Source organism: Magnolia sinica, chromosome 15, assembly GCF_029962835.1.
Source record: "Magnolia sinica isolate HGM2019 chromosome 15, MsV1, whole genome shotgun sequence".
Classification (NCBI taxonomy): domain Eukaryota; kingdom Viridiplantae; phylum Streptophyta; class Magnoliopsida; order Magnoliales; family Magnoliaceae; genus Magnolia; species Magnolia sinica.
The window spans coordinates 9503630-9525596 of record NC_080587.1 but is presented as its reverse complement, the minus strand read 5'-3'; the positions used below and the strand labels follow the sequence as shown (position 1 = coordinate 9525596).

Here is a 21967-nt window from a genome sequence, read left to right as displayed (position 1 = left end):
ATGGTAGTCAAATATTACAGTCTGTCCTAGGTGGGCCCCAGGTAGTTTAATGGCGGGCAATTATTCACTACCGTTTCCTGTGGTGCGGTCCACCTTAGATTTGGATTTGCTTCATTTATGGGATTACAGACGAAAATGATCTTTAAAAACGGATGGATGACCTGGATATATAAATTTTTTATCAAGGTGGGCCCACGGTTAGAGTAACACCCACCAACGTGGTGGCGGGCGGAGAACGGATGGGCTACTCTACTCCCAACGACAAAAACCAATGGCTAGTGGTCAGTGCTGTGGGCCCCAACATGATGTATGTGTTTCATCCACGCCGTCCATATATTTTCCTAGATCATTTTATGTTATTATTCCAAAAATGAGATATATCCAGATCTCAAGTGGACCACATCACAGGAAAAAGTCTTGATTGAACGTCAACCATTAAAAACTTTTGGGGCTATAAAAGTTTTGGATCAATCTGATATTTGTTTTTTCCCTTCGTCTAGGTCTGCATGACCTAACCAACAGACTGGATGTCAAATAAATAGTACAGTGGGCCTCAGGAGGATTTTATTGGTGAATATCCAATCACTGTTGTTTTCCTATAGTGTGGTTCACCAGAGATTTATATCCCTCTCATTTTTGGTATCAAGCCCTAAAATGATCTTACAAAATGGATGAACGGCATGGGATAAAAGACATACTTCATAGTCGGCCCGCAGAGCATCGACCATGGCCACCGGGCTAGTGGCAGGGAAGTAGCCAATCCGTTTCCCAGCGGGTGACAGTTAATCCGCCCTCGGCCCGTTGATTGAGTCTGCTCCCGCCACCGCAGCACGAGGTACGGAGAAAATCTCGGACAAGACTGGCGACAGTCACCGCCCTTTTTTGAATTGGCGGCACCTGCAGTGTCCACCTGGCAGAGCATGTGAATGTAATGACTCACTCACCGTACACGTGGCATATAATATGACTCCGATCCGAGCTGGGAGCGGGACATAGTAAGATGAGAATGGCCAAATACGGAAGCGGATTGGCTCGCTGTGGGCCCCGCAGAGTCCAGTCACCAGGGATATCGGTCTACCCTTCAGCTGATTACAAGATTCCGCTTCCTGTGGAATGCTGCAAGTAGCGGGTGGCTAATCGAAATTAAGGAGGACGATGGCACATCTTTGTACAGTGTATACGAGTTTTCAGTTCAAAGAAATGGAAATCATTGTCCGTTAATCCTGACCATTTAACTGTAGTGTTTTATATATGATTGACGGTAAGTCAAAAACGATATTGATAGGGCAATCTGAAACCTTTAATTTCTGGCTTGAAGATAGACGGTTACGATACAACAATGGTAGAGATTCAACTCCTTGGATCCGTTGGAAGAATGTCCTGTGTCATGAAACAGTAGGCTTTTTGTCGCTGTTTGTAAATCCGTGGCGTGGGATGCATATCATATAGTTACTCTGAGAAATCAGATGGGTAAGATAGTACAAACATGTGATATGATCCGTCTATAATTCGGGCCACAATTTGAGCGGTCAGGATTGTGATTCACACGAATCACCGACATTTTTTTTTAATGTATGTTTTCATCCGGTTCTCTCTCAGATCTGGAACGCAGCCAAAGCGTTTCGCATAAGTGGGAAACTAGGTGGGCCCAATGTCATTTTGTATAAGAAATCCACCCCGTTCATCCGTTTTGTGAGTTAATTTTAGAATAAGAAAATAAAAATGAACTGGATCCAATACTCAAGTGGGCCAAAAACGTGAGAATTGAAATTCTACCGTTGAAATATTCGTGGGGCCGTAGAAGTTCTGAATCATGATAATATTTGTGTTTTCAGTTGATCCCAGTAAGAATGACGTTATGAACGGTATGGATGGCATGCAAACATCACTGTAGACCCAGGGAAGTTTCAACCGTAGGAATTTCCCTAAACACATTTTCCTTTTGTACGGACCACTTGAGTATTTGATACGGTTATTTTTTGACCTTTTGTAATAAAATGAACTCACAAAACAGATGGACGGAGTGGATTTCTTATAAACATCACAGTGGGCCCCACCTGGGTTAGTCTATGGCAGGAAAACCGCGTCCGCGTGTAACGGGGATGATATTATATTGTAGAGCCAGAGGAGCCCGAGGAACTAACACGTAGCGCTTATGTGGCATCGATTTGTAGCAATCGGATCTTACCAAATACGGTGCTTCCCTTACCGTGTGGTCCACATTTATTATATATTATAAATCAATTCCGTTCATATGTTTTTAGAGATTATTATATTTCTTGAATCCAAAAATTGAGAAGATCCAAATCTCAGGTAGACCATAAAATAAGAAAAAGTAGTTATTAGCCATTAAAAACTTGTTGCGGTGTAGAAAAAGTTTTTTTTATAATCTCATTCTTTTTTTCACTCTTCGAGGTATTTTTAACCTTATCAACAGGTTCGATGAAAAATAAAATTTACGGTGGGTCCTTAGGATGTTTTTAATGGTTGACGGTTCAATAAACACTGTTTCATATATTATTGTTCTCCTTATAGATGGTTAATTCATTTCCGAACTAATGCCCCAGAATGATCTTTAAAAACGTATGGACGGTATGGATTTATAATACATACATCAAGGTGGCCCATGGTAAGGGCCGTACCTATCCGCTCCCCATTTAGTGGGCTGCATTATATGTGGATAACATTTCAACAATGACGGCAGTAAGACGGTATTATCCGTTGTACTGCTTCAACTAACCGTTAGCTTTTTTTGATTTTCTATCGATGCTTTATATGCTACCACTTAGATGGACAGATCATCTGATCTGTGTACTTTTCTAAAAGATATTGCTATCCACAATAGAGGATATCAGATGAACGGATCAGATTGATGCAAAATCATGTCACGTGCATTATAAAAAGTTGCATCTACCATATTAGACTGATGCATGATAAATTGATAATGTTACGTGTATTATAGGATGTTGCATCCACCGTTTTACGGTTATAGTGAACCGGTGATGGGCGGTGCTAAGTAGGCCCCATCATGGTGTATATGTTTCATCCAAGCCGTCAATCTATTTTGGATCGTTATTTTAGTGATGAGACCAAAATAATTTGTAGATCCAAATATTAAGTGGACCACACCACAGGAAAGTAGTTTTGAATGAACGCCAACCATTAAAACTTTCTAGGGCCCACCATAATATTTATATGCCATCCAACCTGTTGATTAGGTCACACAAACCTTGATTAATGGAAAAAAATAAAGATAAGGTTGATTTGAAAGTTTTGTGGGCCCCAGTAAATTTTAAATGGTGGGCATTAAATCACCACCTTTTCCGTGGTGTTGTCCACCTGAGATTTGAATCTGCTCATTTTTTTGATCATGCAGTAAAATGAGCCGAAAAATGGATGAACGGCATACATTAAAAACATACATCATGGTGGGGCCCACATAGAACCGTCCTGTAGGGTGTTACTGCTGGCAACGTTATCTGCGAATGCGGTACAATCCATACCACCTTTCCACCTATTTCCTCCTCGAGCACCCTCCCAAAAGAACCGGAACTGTTTTGAACTGTTTTGAACAACCGTTTTAAGTGAAGCTTAAAACACCTGAACTCTGGGTCCACCATCCCTTATATATAAAATCTACTCCGTCCATCATATAAAAGGGATAATATTCACCGCACCTCAAAAATATTGTCTGAGAAAAAAAAAATCTGAACCACATACCAATGGGAAAATACAATGGTGCCTAAAACATTTTGATTCATGTGGTGTGGTCCACTTAAGTATTGATCAGGATATATTTTTTTTTATTTACACTTCATCCTTTTGAGCCGCATCTAATGAGTGGGTTTGATGAATTATAGACACCATATGGCCCCACATACAAACTTACGGTTGGGATCTATCCCCATTGTTTTCTATACGGTTCCCACTTGAGTTGCTTATTTGTCTTTATTTTTTATTCCGAGGGCTACAATTGAGAAACCCACCTGATGGACGGACTGGATGTCACAAAAATTACGGTAGGTCCGGCAAGTAGGGGTATTCATCGCACTTCTTAAAATGGTGGGGTGCAGAGGATACTGGTCAGTCCTGACTCGGATTCTGTAGTGTCCCCTCTTGGACCGAGCTCGATGCTGGTGAGTCCTGGTCCAAGCTTATACAGTACTGAGCTCGGTACTGATAGTTGCTGGTTGGAACTTTGTGCGCATGTTATGATTTGTGTAGGGTTGTACACGAGTAGAGTTAGCTTGTAAGTGGCTCTACTCGACCTGAAAAAGCTTGATTGGACTCGGTTCAAAACTAAGTTCGAGAGAAAATTTTTTTAATGAAATTTGAGCTTGCCAAAGCTCAACTTGACTCGAATTGAACCAAGCTCGAATCGATTTAGTTTAGTGACTCACTTACTTTGATTTTATTGTTGCTCACCAAATGTTTGATGAAATGACTTAATGAAATGTGGCTGGTGACTTGGTGGCAATAAGGGCATGTATATGAAACAAATACCTTTTTTTTTCTTGATTTTTATGTTGTTTACAAGGTATTTGATGAAATACTTGTAGATTCATTGTTGTTGTTTTACGTACAGCAAGATTTTGAAAGTGCAATTCATGTGTTTTGAAAATGTTGCACGGATGAACTCGGCTCGAACTCATCTTGAACTGGCTCGAGCTGCTGACCGAATCGAGCTGAGCTGGCTAGTCAGGCTTGAGGACCAAGTCGAGCCAAGTCCAAGCTGGGATCAACAAGTGGTTGAGCCGAGTAGAGCTGTGCCAAGCTCGGCTCGGATCAACTCGCGTACACCTCTAGCTGTGTGTTTCATTCATGCATGGCATCCATTTTTTCAGTTCAGTTTAAGCTAATGAATTGGGAGCTAAGTTTAAGTGGACCACACTATGGGAAAGTTGGGATTGAATGCCCACTCTTGAAATATTTCAAAAGCGTACTTATATATTTATATGCCATCCAAGGCCTACCCTTCAAACTTTCTTAAGGCTCATTGTGATATTTAAATGCCATTCAACATATTGGTATGATCACATCGGCTTCAATGCAAAGAAAACAGAAGAATTACTTTAATCTAAATCTTTCATGATTCATAAGAAATTCCTAACAGCCAACATTTAATCTCCACTTTTTCTTATGATGTAGTGAGCCTGATATTTAGATATACTTGAATTTTATGGCTATTACCTTAAAAGCTCTCAACATAAATTTACTATGGATAAAACCCATAAATCATATTGGGCCCACGTGGTATCGAAGGGGTAATTACTGAATTTGTACAGAGTAATTTAATATATGACCGAGTAAACTTTGTGCGGTCCTCCATAAGTTATGTATCTTATTCACTTCATGAATAGATTGGATGACAAATAAGTATTATTGGGACTCTATAAAAGTTTCAAAAGTAAAAATTATTATTCTTGTAGTTTTCGGTTGCAGTTTTATATATGCGTCGATTTTGTAGTCCAAGGGCATGTTTGGACAATGGTATTAAGTTGTATTAAATAAGATTGCATTACTAATTATACTTTGAAATTTGGAATAACATGTTTGGAAGGAGTGTGAGATGGAATTAAAATTAACTTTATAAGCTATAGAAAATGAACCTTGTGTTGAAAAGTGTGAGATGGGATTACTAATCTAACCGATAGTGGATTTTTGCTGCATTCATGTTCAATCCAAATATAATTTGAAAGTAAACCATATGATTTATATTTTAACGTATATATATCAAACATAGTATTAGAAAACACAGGATAAACTCAATCGAGGGACAATATCTTACACGCATTTATTGTAACTTTTTGCAATTCCATCCACCTCAATCCCACCTAATACGGCTGGCCAAGCAGGCCTTGTAATGAGTTGGAAAAGGGGATGGAATGCGATCATAAACAATATACAGTCACGGTGGGCGCAACGAGTTTGCTGGGATTATTTAGTTACTCAGTACTCAAGTCCGATTTCCCAACGTTCAAGTACAAAAATTCTCCTTCCGCCTTCTTACAAGGAGTGCACATCGAACCAGTAGAACCGTGGAATCGGATCGGAACCGACCAAACGGTCCAGTTTGGTCCGGTTATAGAGTGCACCGGTTTCGATTCCGGTTCCAAAAATTAAAGAACCGTTTAGTTCGGTTCGGTTTTGATTTGAGGGTATGTAGAACCGAACCGAACCGTGAATCCGAAGAATGGATCCGATCCGTGGAACAGAACATGGAACCAAACCGTGGAATCGAACCTATAACCGTGAATTTACAATATATTTTAGTTGTATATCTGACTCATGATTCAGGGTTTACAATGCACCTCTTAATTGTTTTCACAAATATATTTTTCACACCATATACAATATCTAGACCATTCATCAAATGGATCACAACGCGAATAGACATGGGCTAAATTATAAAATAGAACATGCAATTGGGCTGTATTATAAAAAGCCCGGAACCATGGAATTGATTCGGAACCGAATTGATTTTCACAGTCCGATTTCGGTTTCGAAAATCCTATAATCATAAGGGCCTGTTTGGCTGGACGAATCCCATGAGATTAGGAGGGATGGGATGGATTTTAAGGTAATGATGGTGGTGTCAGTGGATTGGTTTAAGATCCATGAGATTGCTATATCCCGGGACAAGTTCATCGAGTCTGTTTTGCACGCTCAACATAACCTGGGATTTTACCTTCCAATCCCTTTCAATCTGTCCAACTAAACACGTCCCGGGCATGATTGAACGAGATTAGGAGGGATGTGATCAATTTTAAGGTAATGATGGTGATGTCAGTGGATTGGTTTAAGATTATTGGGTTTGTTATATCCCGAATAAGTTCATCAGGTTTGTTTGGCTCGTTTGGCATATTCTGGGATTTTATCATCCCATTCCTCATAATCCCTCTTAATCCACCGCGCCAAACATGCCTTAAGGAAAAGTTGGGTTTGGTTCCACCGCAGAACCAGACCGAACCGGACCTTGTGCACCCTTCCATCGTTATCACACCCGCGCGAGTGCATTTCACTCATACTTGCTGCCCACACGAGTTGGCATCTCACGGGTGCTACAGATGGAAGCGAGTTCCTTTTCAGTCCTATCGGGTCCCATTTTGATGATCACACGTGTGGCATGCCAGACGAGCAGATTGGCCTACCTGAGTGGTGATTAGATGAGACTACGGCCTCGCCCAAGACGCTGCGGCCCTCACCGTGGGTCCCACTTTGATGTATATTTTATATATCCAAGCCGTTCATCCGTTTTTCTAGATCATTTAATTTCATTATCTGAAAAAGAAACAGATCCAATCATAAGGTGGACCACACCATAGGAAAAAGTGTTGATTGACCATTAATAGGCTATAAAAGTTTTGGGACTTGTCAAAAGATTTGATGGTAAATAAACACTACGGAGACACCAGGATGCGCCCCAAGAAGTTTTTAATGGTATGAAGGTCAATCACGAATGTTTCTTATAGTATGATCCACCTGATGATTGGATATGAGCCCCACGGTAGCCCGACGGTAAGGGCCGCACCGTCGTGGGTGCGGCCAGTGTTTCACTGCTCTCATGGAAAACGCGTTCCGCGTATGATGAACGGTTGAGATCCCGTGTAAAAGTGTGCAACCGCCGCGTCGTCGAAATGTTTCCGTCTCCATGAATCTATATATAGCTGAACTGCGCTGAACTGGTTCTCCTTTCTCAGTCAGTTGCTCCCGCTCCCACTCCCACTTCCGCTCCAGCTCCAGCCCTTTCCCTTCTCTCTTCTCTCTAGACTCGATTGAAGCCCTTTGACTTTTCTCTCTATACTCGATTGAAGGGCTGAGGTTTCTCTTTTCGATTCTTGAGAAATGATATATTTGGAATTCTTTGAGAGACTAGGGATTCTTTGGGAGATTAGGGCTAGAGGATCAATTCTATCGGATCTGAGAGTAGTGTAGGAATTTATATTCTTTTTGGGGTTTGATTTTTGGTTGAATCGAGATTTTCTTTTCTTCTTCTTCTTATTATTATTATTTATTTTTACTATTGTATATTTTATGGGTCTCTGTTTTTCAGAAATTAACATATCACGAAAGAGAATCAGGAGGTTTTGGGTTTTTTATTTTTTCATTTTTCTTGTAGTTTGATTATGGGAAATTATATTTTCAGTTTGCTTCGTTTTGATGGGTTACAATTGTTTTCTTAGGGGTAGGATTTGATTATTGGGTTTTGTCTTGAAATGAATTTTTGATCGATTTTTTTACTAGCGATCGACAACTGTATCTGATCTTTCTTTTCTTTCTTTTCTTTCTTTTTAAATAAAAATTATTATTCTTTTATTTTTTATCTCTCTCTCTCTCTCTCTCTCTCTCTTTTCAGTTCTTTTGATTGTTGGGGTTTTTGGTTTCTTATCAAGGTAAATTGTTTTGTTTACAATCTATTTAAGTTCGTGCTGAGATTGATATTAGAGAGAGAAGGGAAATCAGAGCTTGCAGTGCGAGTCGACTTTGGATTCTGCAATTTTGTTTAGTTTTATTCATTCAGGTAAATTTTTTTTTTCTTCTTCTTTAAAAAAGAAAAAATGCTTCAAATGATTATCTGATTTCAATGTTTACCTCTTTCATATTTTTGAGACTTATTTCGTTATTTATTAGGTGTTTTGTTTGATTTTTAAACTATTCTCATTGTTTTTGTATCCTTATTCTTGTGTTCAGAATAGAGACCTTCCCTCACCAATTTTATTTTTATTTTTTGAAAAGAGAAAAAAATAAAATAATAAAAACCATCAAGCGTCTTACTAACTCTGCCATTACCTCCGCATTTGTTATAATAGATTAGGTCCAAAAAGTAATCTGGACTATCCATCATACGTGGTTCACCATTGATTGCTAATTATCCATATTGGACAATTGATGTCTGATCATTGATATAGCTACACATCATGTGGGGCCTACCTTTGATTAATCAACACTCTCAAGAGTGACTTTGACTGGATTTACAAAACAATATAATGAGCGATATGGACAGTCAAAAAAATAAAATAATAATCATATTCTGCCCCACCCATATTTGCTGCTGCCCTCTAATCGGATCTATGAAAGAAGGTGCACTTTGCATTCTAGTTATAAAATAATGGGTTTATATCTCAGAGCTGGTAGCACTTCCCTCCATGCATTCATGGGCCCTACGATCCAATCAGGTCCTATTTGGATTGTATTTATGTGGCCTGGATGTATCCTAGATGCATCAATTTCGGTGGATGCCCATGATAATTCATCCCACCCCCTTCGAGGCAAACAATGTTTTCTCCATCAGCTCCCTAGCAAGGGTGGTGGGGACCCCAATGAGAAGCTGGCCTTCTTATTCGTTTTCTTCTTTCTATTCAAGCATATGGGCTGGCCTCTCTCTCTCTCTCTCTCTCTCTCTCTCTCTCTCTCTCTCTCTCTCCTGAGGTTTGGGATAGCTTGGACTGTACTGAGATCTACCTGTGAATTGTTTGATGATGTGGTGTTCAAATGGTTGTCAATTGTGGAAAATGGTATATGGGTGATTTGGCTGGAAATCAATAGAGTAAGATCTTCGTGTGATACCTGAGTGAGCTAGAGTGCTGACCAATTGCAAGGGTACCTAGTCAGCTAGTTCTGGCACCTCTTGACTAGAGGTGTGTGTTGCATTGTGGGAAAGTGGCTCTTCTCCTTAGGTATCTTGGCAGCCTCATCTGCCCAGCCATCTTAAGATGAACGTTGACGGGTAATTTTGGGGAATCTTGGACCTGCTGGGGTTGGGGGTCTCATTGGGAGACTCGGATTGTACCGGTTATTCCCGAATATTCAGGTCCTATTGGAACCACATATTTTAATTCTTCTGAAACATCAGTGCTTCTTTACAATAGAGATCTTGTACTGGCCCACCATTTTTGTGGGGGACTCGCAGAATGTGATTTTTTGGGCAAATGGTTGCCCCTCCCATGGAAAATTGCAGACGTAATTGGGAAGCTAAAGTTCTATGCATGGGTTGGGATTTTTCTTTTGTTCATATTCCTCGGTAGGTGAATATGGAAGTGGATTCTTTAATGAACGATGGGATTTTGAGTTGCCCTCATGATTAATGGAGATTAGCTTAATGGTATCAGTTGTGTTAGAGGTTGGCAGCCTCTCGCTGCTTGGCTCCCTTTGTAGGCTATTCTATTTCAGTTTAATAATAATAATAATAATAATAATAATAATAATTATTATTATTATTATTATTGGGAGTGAAGTGGCTCCCTGGTCTTTGTTTGCTCTATACTCTCTCTTTTTTTGAAAGATGATAATATTATAGCTATCCTTATTGTACATGAAAAAATTATTGGTACCAAATAAGAGATAAGTAACCTCTGCATATTTTTATTCACTCAAATCACCGTAACTGTGGAAATTCTTATATGCATGGCTGACTTGTTTATATAGCCATTGAATACAGAGGGTTGATGATTAAATGCTAGAAAATACCTATTACATAAAGAGAACAAAATCTCACTCTATTGGTGCATAGAAAAGAACTTCCTCATTTAATCTCTAGAGACAGCAAGTGAAAGAAGCCCATTTGCTTCTTTTTTTATTTTTATTTTTTAGGTTTTCAGGTTAGTAGGTCCATTTTATTGAAAAGTTGCATGACAAATATCAATGCAGCAAATAATACAACTGAAATTACAAGCCCAAATTGCAGCACAACATTACAACCCGAACATGGTTGAAACTTCATGAACATTTGTATTCTTAACACCAGATACCCATCCTATGACATCCCTTGTAGATTTCCACACTACTTCCACAATCCCTGTTTGTTAAGGAAACATTGTCTACTGCATTCCCCCGAAATATTCCAAAGCACCGCTATCAAGACTAGTCGCCAGGTCGCCGACTTATCCTTAGTAAAATGTTGTGTCACACCCATTGCAATTCAACTACTGTCACATAATACAATCAATACCAAAGGACTCTAAGAAGGTGAGCCAAACTCTTCACTGAAGATTGTCTATGGTTAGGATGTGCTTCCACCCAATGTTTGAAATATCAGCATCGTGTTATGTATCGCATCCTTTGGATATAGATACGTATCGGTTATCGCACGGGATATATTGTTTGTATTGGGTAATTTGTCGAACTTTTTGGGAAACACGGGAAAACATTGGGAAAATGGTTGAATTTTTCAATGAAACTTCAGATATTGTTAACAAGACCTTAAAATACATACTTTTAAATCATAACATCTCAAAAAAGAAGCGAATATAATATTTTTCCTTTGTATAGGGTCCTAAGTTGTGTGTTGTCTGACGGAACTAATACAAATATATTCAAATTGAATGCATAACATTTAGTGGGTATGTAAATAAATGATCAGAAATTGAAAATGCTCACTAGATCGAATATGTGGAATATATTGGCACTAAGCGTTTCGTATTGCACTAGTGGGATACAAGATATATCGGCCGATATCGTCATTATTTAAAACATTGCTTCTACAGTTCTACCTGACCAACCAAACAAAAGATGCCACCTTAGGAGAGTGAAAAAATTCATCTCTTCTTGTATCCGATGAATCCTGAAGCATCTAGTAGAATCCCATTTGCTTGCGTCTCTCTAGTCTCTTATAAACCAAGCATATTTACCTCCACGACCAATGTATGGTTGTATGCTATTGAAATATTCTTTCTAGAAACCTCATATGGTTTATGCGTACGGTCCATCTCTTGATTTTGGTGGTAATGTGGTGCTTCCAAAAGCATTAAAAAGTACATCCAAAAGCATTAAAAAGTACATCCAAATGCACTCCCAAGTTTGGGAGGATTTTTTTAATTTAAATATCTTGCTTCAGGTTGTGCAATGTTCTGTTATGTTGAGATATATCATTGAGGCATCTCATCTCTTGGTCCATCTTTTCTATATCCTTTGTATTTCGAATTTTCGATCTTTCCAATATTTTCTTTTGTTGATCTTTCAAAGAAAAAATATTCTTCTTCTATTTTACAAATTCTGCATTTAATTCATAATTATTGCTCTAGCGTCCATGAGAGTTGCGATCTTCATCTTTAGTTACCATTGGAATTTGTTTGATCATATCTGAAACTCTAGAAATAAGATATTCAATCATACACCTTTTTTCCCCCCCTTTTCCATTTATTCATCTTTCCATTTTTCAGGGCCTTGTCTCTGTTTGGAGGTTTTTGAATAATTGACCTGGATTGTTGAGGGATTGGGTCCAAGCAGATGTCTCACACAATAACCAATGATAGCGATAACGGCCATCAAAATGATTTAGCATCAATTGAAGAAGCTGGCTGCAAAGGAGGTTCAGGAGGAGGGGTCATTTTGAAAAAAGGGCCTTGGACTGCTGCAGAAGATGCAATCTTGGTGGAATACGTTAAAAAGCATGGAGAGGGGAATTGGAATGCCGTCCAGAAGCACTCAGGGCTGCATCGTTGTGGCAAAAGCTGCCGTTTACGATGGGCAAATCACCTAAGGCCGAATTTGAAGAAGGGTGCTTTCACAGCAGAAGAAGAAAATCAGATCGTTAAACTCCATGCCCAAATGGGAAACAAGTGGGCACGGATGGCTGCACAGGTATCACTCTCTCTTTCTCTCTCGCCCTCTCTCCCTCCCTCTATTCATTGTTGTTTGTCTTATATAAGTTTTTTGTTTTGTTTTTTTAAAGATGTAAGTTAAAATATTGGGTTGAGAAATAGTGAACAGCACACATCTCTATCACACACACACACTCTCTCTCTCTCTCTCTCTCTCTCTCTCTACACACACATACACACATTAAAAAAACAACTCTCTCTTATCAGCTCCAAAGTGAAATGTCTCTTTTCAGGTTAATCATTTGTTTTCTTTTTCTTTGGAAATGTAAAATTTATCAATTCCACTATATCTTGATGAACGCCAAATTTGCAATGCTGAACCTGGGAGATTGACTTGTCTGGTGCACAATTATCTTGTAATGTTTGAAATTATGCACATGCATACCTGCATGCATATGTATTTCAATGAATTTTGGTTGCATTTATAGATCCAGTGTCTACTTTTATATATCACCTGTAACGACGGACATTTTGTACCCACACAATTAGTCATTGGAACATAGTAAGCTTTGGATTTTTAATTGTCTTTGCATATTCAACTGGGTGCATTTCTGTCATTTATGTTTTGAGTTATTTTTTTTCATGCAAGTAGCCTGCTATTGTACCCTTTCGTCTTATGTGGGGTCCACCATGATGTATGCGCGGCATTCACTCATTGTGCCGGTTTATGTTAGGACATTGGCCCAAAAATGAGCCATATCCAAAACTCAAGTGGGCAACAACAAAGAAATGGTGGAGATGGGGTCACCATTCTTATGGTCATCGTGATGTTTATCTGATGAATACCCACAGATCGAAGGGAGGAAAAACATCAGCCTGATTTGGTGTGGCCCAAGATGATCTCAATGTTTTAGTGTTCCCATCCCAAAATTTTCCTGTGTTGTGGTCCACGTGAATTGTGTCGTAAAATGAACTGAACCAACTGATGGGAAGAATGGATGTCACACATACGTTAAAGTGGACCTCCTAGAGATTTTTTTGCCTCCGCCTTTTCCGTTCCTCTGTGTAGCATGCACCTTGTCCCAACTCTCTTTTTGTCTCTCTCCTTTGTGTGCCTTGTACATGCCTGGCCCACTAGTATGGTTTATGATATAACCCTTTTACTGCAATCAGGTTTATTTTAAGTTGGGCTTGAATTAATTTTAATCCTCTTTCTGACTAACTATAACACCCACCTGCGTACACATTGGAAATCCTGAATTTCATCTCCACAACTGTTCAACAAAGACCTTTTGTAAATCATCGGAGAAACTTTTGGATGTCTGGACAATGTTTGACTATTTACTGCTAGTGCCTTGTGACCAAATATTACTGAGATTATAGAATATCACAATATTTAAGTGAAATATTCATTAGACAACATTATTGTGATGATATCACGATATTTTCAAAATCTTGGCCGTTTTGGATATTTTTTGTGATTTAATTTTAAAAATGATTGTGATTTTAACATAAAAATTATTTAAGAGTTGGGATAATTCGTTTTACCTAAATATTTAAAAAAAATTAAAAATATTAATTAATTTATAATATATTTTTAATTTTTTTACTTTCAGCGAGATTATCCAGATAATATCCCCAGAAAAACATCAAAATCTGAAAATCTCCCTAAGTAATTCCCATGCTGTGAAATTGCTGAGACTTCTTGTCACCATGTGTTGGAGCCTGGAGTACCCCACTGGATCTTTTCTTTACTGGAGAACTTGACTTTCCACTCAAGAAACCTAAAATGGGTGTTTTCTAGCAACCAGAAACAAATTGCTTGCAGTGAATTACTGCTGGGAAACTAGCTGCGAATGAGCTGCTGAAAATTTGGCTGTGAAATTCCAAGTGATTTTCTATTTCCTAGTGAAAAACCAAGACAAAATCTCATATTCTTTTTTTTTTTTTCTTCTCTTTATTTATTTATTTATTTTTTTCTGTCGATGCACCCAAACCCATATAGAAGGTTTCATATGTGTAATCTTGCTATTAAACAGTTCTAATGCATTTAAATTTTATGAGTTTCTTTTTGTTGGTGAACACAGACCCTGCCTAGAAGTTAATACATAGAACCTCTCATATGTAGAATCTTGCTTTAAAAGTTAAAACAGTTGCAATTATTTAAATTTTCTAAATTTTTATTTTTTTATTTTTTTTATACCCAAACCTACCTAAGAGTGTGTGTGGGTGGGGTTTGCTAACATCCCAAACCTTCTAAATGGCAGAGGGGGTGACCTATTGGCGATCTAAACCGTTCATTCATTCATGCGACTAGGAGCAAGCCATGGTGCAAAAATCATTCCAATCAGGCGATCCTAAGCATCCGATCAATGGCATGAAAATGGACACTCAAGATTGACGGGAGAAGCAAAATAAGTCCAATCATCATCTTGAAGCATCTAGTACATAAATCCCACTTTGTATTTCTTATGATTCTAAAGCAACTCTTTGATTTAATGATTCTAACCATGTGATTTATGGCTCATAAATAGTAGATGGTGGTAACAAGTTGGCCTAATCAAAGGGTTAGGACATCCGTTTAGTAGGGGTGTCAATGGGCTGGGCTAGGCTGGCCTGGCCTGTCAGGCTTCCAGGCCTGGCCCACCTTGGACTGGGCTTGGGCTGGGGTATCAGGCCCTCGGGTTGGGCTCGGGCTTAAAAATGATTCCCATTATCAAATCAGCGGGCTTGGACATAGATGCCTGAAAGCCCGTCCCGATCGTTAGGGTTTCCAATATTTTTAATATAAAAAATTCTATCTCCATCTCTAGCAACCGTAATTGGTGCCTTCCCCCCTCTTTTCCACACGCTTACTATCCATCTATAACCTCTCATTTTCAATCCGTCACAACTTCATCTTCAGTGCAGTAATGGCTAGGACAAAAGCCGCCACCACCTTCCTCTTCTTCTTATTTACCATTCTCCTGGGAGATTTCTCTCTACTAGGTCATACAAAGTCATACCCAAGACACCCAACTGATTTCTCTCTACAAAGCCATACCCAAGACACCTAACTGATTTCTCTCTACTAGGTCATACCCAAGGCACCATTTTCAACCTCTCGGCCGCTGAAGAAGCGTATCGGAGCGAAAGCACTCACTGATATAGCAAAATCATCGAGAAGAACAAAATCCTTTTTTCCTATTAGTATTCCTCTCTTTGGTGGGTACCTTTCCAGCTTGGACCAGGCCCTAGTTCGGGCTTGGGCTGGATATTTCGGCCCATCTCGGGCCCAACCTAAGTTTGGACTCTCATTCAATAACACGGGCCGAGCTTGGATTGAGTTTGGCCTGGTCCGTTGATACCCCTACCGATTAGGCATGATTCTTGAAGCATGGCTTACTCATAGTTGTAGGAATGAATGTACGGTTCAGATCGACCAGGTCACCCCTTCCCAATTCTCAAAATGGCCTGATTTTGAGGTGTGTCATCATCTAGTCTTATGAGAATCAAAGGTGGGCTTCCACTCTCAACTGTTCTTGCTGGTGTGGCTCATCTAAGTCGTGGATCGACCTGATTTTTGGCAACCTGGCCAAACAAAGGAGGGCATGCATGATGGTCGGAGTGGATTTCATCAAGACATTACAGTGGGGCCCACAACAAATAGTTTGCACCGCTATGCAGCGAAAACTTTTGCCCTAGATTACACACACGCGCGTGTGCGTGTGTGTCAAAAGGTTTTAAGTCCAACTGGTTGGACCCCAAGTTATGGTCCACCCGGCCGATAACTTCTAAAATATCATCCAACACTAGGTTTTTTCTTCTTTGAAATGTTACGTAAGTACAATTTCTTGCCATTGATAAATAGAAAAATACAAGTGTGTTCCACTAGGGTCAGCGTGGCTAATTTTTGCACTAGATGATTTTTATTAGTCGACCTATTTGCATGGACTAGATTTATCATGCACATGAATGGTTGAAGGTTATTCACTCGGTGGACTGCAACTGATAGTCCAATCAGTTGGATTTGAGACCTCTGTGTGTGTGTGTGTGTGTGTGTGTGTGTGTGTGTGTGTGTACACACAGAGCCAGGGTTTTGGTGATGTCCCTACCTTTATGGGATTTTAGTAATGTCCCCAAACCTTTTGAATGACATGTAGGATGCTGAATCATCAATCAGGACAGTTCTTTCAATAATACCATTGGGAGCAAGCCGCGGTGCAAGAATCACGCTGATCGAATGATCCCAACCCTTTGTGAATGAGGGTCAATTTGTTACAACTGTCAGTTGTGTGCTAGACATAAGATCACATGGCTAGAATCGTCAAACCAAAGGGTTAATTTGGAATCATAAGCAATAGACAGTGGGATTATATCGAATAGATGCTATATATATATATATATAGAGTCCCGGTCTCCTGCGAACCATCCCGCAGGATACCTCGGTGCGATCCTGTTCTCACCGCAAGAAATCTCCGTCCTGGGCGCCGATTGGCTACTGACGAGTTGAGTAGGGAGACTGCTACTGAATTTGTGGCCCCACCATGATATATGTTTTATATCCACGCCGTCCATCCATCTGGAGAGATCATTTTAAGGTGAAATTCAAAGAATGACTCACATCCAAAGCTCCAGTGGACCCCACTACAGAAAACAGTGGGGAAGAGGTCACCGTTAAAAACTTCTAAAAGCCACAAAAAGATTTCGATCAAGCCTATATATATATTTTCCCTTCTTTAATGTCTTTGTTAACTTTTGAACAGGTTGGATTTTGAAAAAACATCATGGTGGGCCTTAGAAAGTTTTCAACGGTGGGCATCAATCTTCCCTTTTTTGTGGTGGGGTCCACTAAAGCTTTGGATCCGTCTCATTCTCTAGATAAGGGCTTAAAATAATATCTCCAAATAGGTGGACGTTGTGGATACAACACATACATCATAATGGGGTCCACAGAACTTGGTGACGTCTCCTCCGTAGAGTGAGGTCCGGTGTTAGGACGCGGATTGCGTGGTGAGTAACTCATGATACGCTTAGTCGTACTGACTAAACTCTGTGAGGTCGACCATGATTTATTTATTTTATCCACTCCGTCAATTCATTTTAACAGATAATTTTAGTACTTGAACGAAAAAAAAATGAGGTATATCCAATGTTAAAATAGACCACACCGCAGGAAACAGTTAAATTGAATGTCTACCGTTGAAAAATAATTGGAGGGCCACAGGAGTTTTGGATCAACTTTATATTTGTTTTTTCCCATCATCCATGTCTGTATGATCTTATGAACAAGTTGGATGAAAAATAAACAAAACTTTGGGGCCTAGAAAGGTTTCAACGGTGGAAATCATTATCCCCACTATTTCCAGTGGTGTGATCCACTTGATCTTTGGATATGCATCAATTTTGGGCTCAACCCTTTAAATTAGTTGGAAAAACGGATGGACGACGTAGATAGACCACATACATTCAACGTGGGCCTAACTTTGTTTACTTGGTACGTGATGTGTTTTCCTGGTACATATTGGCCTGGCTGGTGGTCGGTGCTCTATGGGCCCCACCATGATGTATGTGTTTCATCTATTCCGTTCATCCATTTTTAAAGAAGGGAAAATATAAATAAAGCTTGATTGAAAACTTTTTGTGGCCTTTAGAAGTTTTTAAGGGTGGCATCACTCTCCCCACTGTTTTATGTAGTGGGGTCCACTGGAGCTTTCGATGTAACTCATTTTTTGAATATCACACTAAAATGATCTCTCCATATGGATGGACGGGATTGATACAAAACATATATTAAAGTGGGGCCACAAATTCAATACCAGTCTGCTACTGCCAATCCTCGGCCGCTCAAGGGTCTCTTGTGGAGACGGATTGATTACTCTCCCTGACACCGGCCAATGGCTGATGGTCAGTGCTCTGTGGGCCCACCATGATCTATGTGTTTCATCCATGCCGTCCATTTATTTCTTTAGATCATTTTATAGTATGAGATCAAAACTGAGGTATATACCAATCTCAAGTGGACCACATTAAGGAAACAGTGTTGAATGAACTTTGACCATTAAAAACTTTTTGGGGGCCATAGAAGTTTTGGATCAAGCTGATCTTTATTTTTTTCCCTTCATCTTGGTTTGTATGACCTAATCAACAGATTAAATGTCAAATAAACAGTACAGTGGGCCTTAGGAGGATTTTAATGGTGGATATCCAATCACTATTGTTTTCCTGTGGTGTGGTCCACCTGAGATTTATATTCCTATAAATTTTGGTATCAAGATCTAAAATGATCTGTAAAAATGGATGAACAGAATAGATTAAGAACATACATCATGGTGGGGCCCACAAAGCACCGACCACCAGCCACGAGGTTGTGGCAGGGGGAGTAGCTAATCCGTATGGCGGGTAAGTAGTTAATCCGTTTCCTTCTCTTGTGGTGAGAATTGGACCGCAACAAGGTATCCTGCGGGACGGTTTGCAGGAGACCGGGACTCTATATATATATATATATATATATATATTGTTGCACCAATCTAGAAGTTCATATGTGGAATTTTTCATATGCAGAATATTGCTTTGAAATGGTTGTAGTGTGTGTGTGTGTGTGTGTGTGTGTGTGTGTATCTTTTGTTGGTGCACTCAGACCCTATCTAGAAGTTTATATATGGAACTTTACTGCGAAACAGTTGTGATGTATGCATACATGTTAAGATCATTCTTCTGGATAAAAGAAGAAAACATATTAGCACCCACAAGATAACTATTTAAAAGAGTGTACGCACACACGTGCTCACACAAAGAACTGGAGAAGGTATTAGAGATTTTGTCGTGGTCACCATGATGCTTTTCTAGAGTGTTTTGTCTCTCAAAAACGTGTGACACATGGAAAATTTTATATGAATTCTTGGTTACATTTTTTTTTTTTGAAACACTTGGATGCTTCCTTTTCTTCCTTTGGGATCCTTTATTGAACAAGTTCCTCGTCTCTTGTTTCAGTTGCCTGGGCGTACTGACAATGAGATAAAGAATTACTGGAACACTCGAGTCAAGAGGCGGCAGCGTGCTGGTTTGCCGCTTTACCCTCCTGGTCTTTGTTTGCAAGCCAATGAGGGTCAGCAGAATCAGAACCTTAGCGAATTCGATGGTGGTGATGCACAGCATCAAGAACTCTTTCAGGCAGACAATTTTGACATTCCTGTTGTTGTGTTCGATAATTTGAAAGCTAATCAAGGGGCCCTTTCTTATTCCCCTCCTCTTCCCAATATCTCTCTGAGTAGTAGCATGCTGAGTCAGGGGCTGCAATCGTCTCAAAATTACAGCTTCATGGTGCCAATAGCGCATCGTGAGAAGCGACGTCGAGAATCAGAATCCTGGTTTCCAAGTTCTTTCAGTAGTGATGCCTATGAGAAGCTCCATCAGGCCTTTGAGTTGGCTCTTCCCTACGATCCTGACCCCATCAGCAAGAATCCAGCACCCTTTGAGGGTGTAATGACAGGCAGCCATGCCCCTTTAAATGGCAATTTCTCTACTTCTAAGCCTTTCCCTGGGGCTGAGAAGTTGGAGCTCCCTTCACTCCAATATCTAGAATCCAACATTGGCATCTTGGACACTTGTCATACCCTGTCACCTCATCTTGAGAATGCCGATCCTTATGTCCAGTTGTCTCCGCCAGCCATGCAAACCCAATCTGATTGCCTTTCGTCTCAGAACAGCGGTCTTCTAGAAGCATTAGTTCATGAGTCATGCAGAAGTGCAAAGAATCAGCCGTCGATCTTGCATTCATCTGGTGTTATGACGACCGATTTAGTATACAGCTCAGTTTGTAATCCATGCAAGACAGAATGGGAAGACGTGCATGGTGACCCAATCTCTCAGTTGGGCCATTCTCCCGTATCAGTCTTCAATTCATCCACTCCTATCAGCGGCAGCCCATTGGATGATTTCGCACCTGGTAATGCATTGCCTAGTGAGTATCTCTTTTTCAAATCAAAGGATTAAATACTTATTATACATTGCTTTTTAAATTTTTTTATATATATACGCACGCACACACACCCCACACACTCACGCTGTAGTGGGATTTCACCACCTATGGGTACTTGAACCCTTGACTGGGTGTTGAAACTCTTGAGAGTCTGCCACCGGAGCAAGAGTAAGGATCCAAATTATTATTATACATTGCTAGGCCTTCATTACCTGCATTTTCATTCTGGTGAAAATCCCATGCAACTGGTGGGCTGCATCTTTTAGGGATCAGGATCGTTACATCTGAATATGCAATGACAGGAAAATTTGCTCCAAACAGTCTCATCCAATTGATTGTCACTGTTGCTGTATATGGATTATTATCTGCATTTCCTTTTCTATTGTATTGGAAGGCACAAGAGGATTTTTTTAAAGGATCCCCTTGTGATATATTATGTGGCTTGCTGAAAGTCAGGCCCCTCAGTGGTGGGATGCTGCAAACTGACTATTGTACATTTTCTCTGAATAGTTTATAGAGGCATACGGTTTTCTGATAGGTTGTTTCTTTCAGGCACAGACTCCATGACAGAAGCAGCTGAGCATGTTTCGACCCTGGACAGGGGACATGAGGGTGTCCCTAAGTTGAATTTTTCAAGGCCCGATGCTTTACTTGACGGGGATTGGATTGAGCACTTCTCCATGATCACAGACAGCATGATGACAATGCAAACGAGCCATTGCAGTGGTGACTTCAGCAGTGATTGTTACAAGCACATGGCTGATGGAGCTAATACATATAGTCAGCCCCATTGCAGTGGTGATTTCAGCAGTGATTGTTACAAGCACATGTCTGCTGGAACTAGTACATATACTCAGCTATGGGGGCCTGTCTAGTTCCCGTGGAACAATGTTTCTGCCATCTCATGTCAAAGATTTTTTTATTTCTTGCAGTTGGTTTATTTAGAAAGGCAGCTCGCAAGCAACTCGTGCTTGTTTATCTAACTGCCAGAACCACGTATACAGAGGTACTGTTGCTAAAGTCGGATTTTTCATTACAATTGCTGAATAATGTCGCACTCTTGATGAGAGACATCACACCATCAAATGGTTTCAATTATTTTTGGTAGTATTCTTCACATAACTGTAAATTAAAGTTAGCGATTTGTTTGGATGCACAATCAATTTTATTTTCTTTTTTACTGTTAAATTGAGTTGAACTTAATTCAGTGTGACTTGAACTTTGAACATGTAGTTTTGGTTCTTTGGGTTCGTGGAAATGCTTTTTCAATAGCGCATCCATTCGTGTGCCCTAGGGTCGTCGTCACCACCATCAACATTATCAAAGCCGCATCCCAACTAATTGGGTTGGCTAGATGATTCCTGCTCCGTCAGTAAATCTTTAGCTACTACCTTTACCCATGCCCTTTTGGCTCGACCCTTTTAGCCTTTAGACAGATGGATCTTCTATGAATCAAATGATGAAGTAC

The 21967-nt window shown here is 39.9% G+C and overlaps 1 protein-coding gene across 2 annotated transcripts; it reads left to right on the top strand.

Moving 5' to 3' along the window:
* The first annotated feature begins 7693 nt into the window (after positions 1-7693).
* LOC131226658 (transcription factor GAMYB-like) lies at positions 7694-21706 on the top strand. 2 transcript variants are annotated; one of them, XM_058222270.1, is made up of 4 exons: positions 7694-8521; positions 12159-12579; positions 19512-20466; positions 21052-21706. In XM_058222270.1, exons 2-4 carry the CDS (start codon positions 12226-12228, stop codon positions 21372-21374), a joined length of 1632 nt encoding a protein of 543 aa, XP_058078253.1. In that variant the 5' UTR covers positions 7694-8521; positions 12159-12225; the 3' UTR covers positions 21375-21706. The 2 variants fall into 2 exon arrangements, with proteins under 2 accessions (XP_058078253.1, XP_058078252.1); XM_058222269.1 differs by having other exon boundaries at positions 19512-20481.
* The last annotated feature ends 261 nt before the right edge of the window (positions 21707-21967 follow it).

Excerpts from the sequence above, each read along its gene's own strand:
- LOC131226658 (XM_058222269.1), top strand. The coding sequence starts at position 12,226 with ATGTCTCACACAATAACCAATGATAGCGATAACGGCCATCAAAATGAT. Across the intron at positions 12,580-19,511 it reads GGGCACGGATGGCTGCACAG|TTGCCTGGGCGTACTGACAA; the intron begins GTATCACTCTCT and ends CTCTTGTTTCAG. Across the intron at positions 20,482-21,051 it reads ACCTGGTAATGCATTGCCTA|GCACAGACTCCATGACAGAA; the intron begins GTGAGTATCTCT and ends TGTTTCTTTCAG.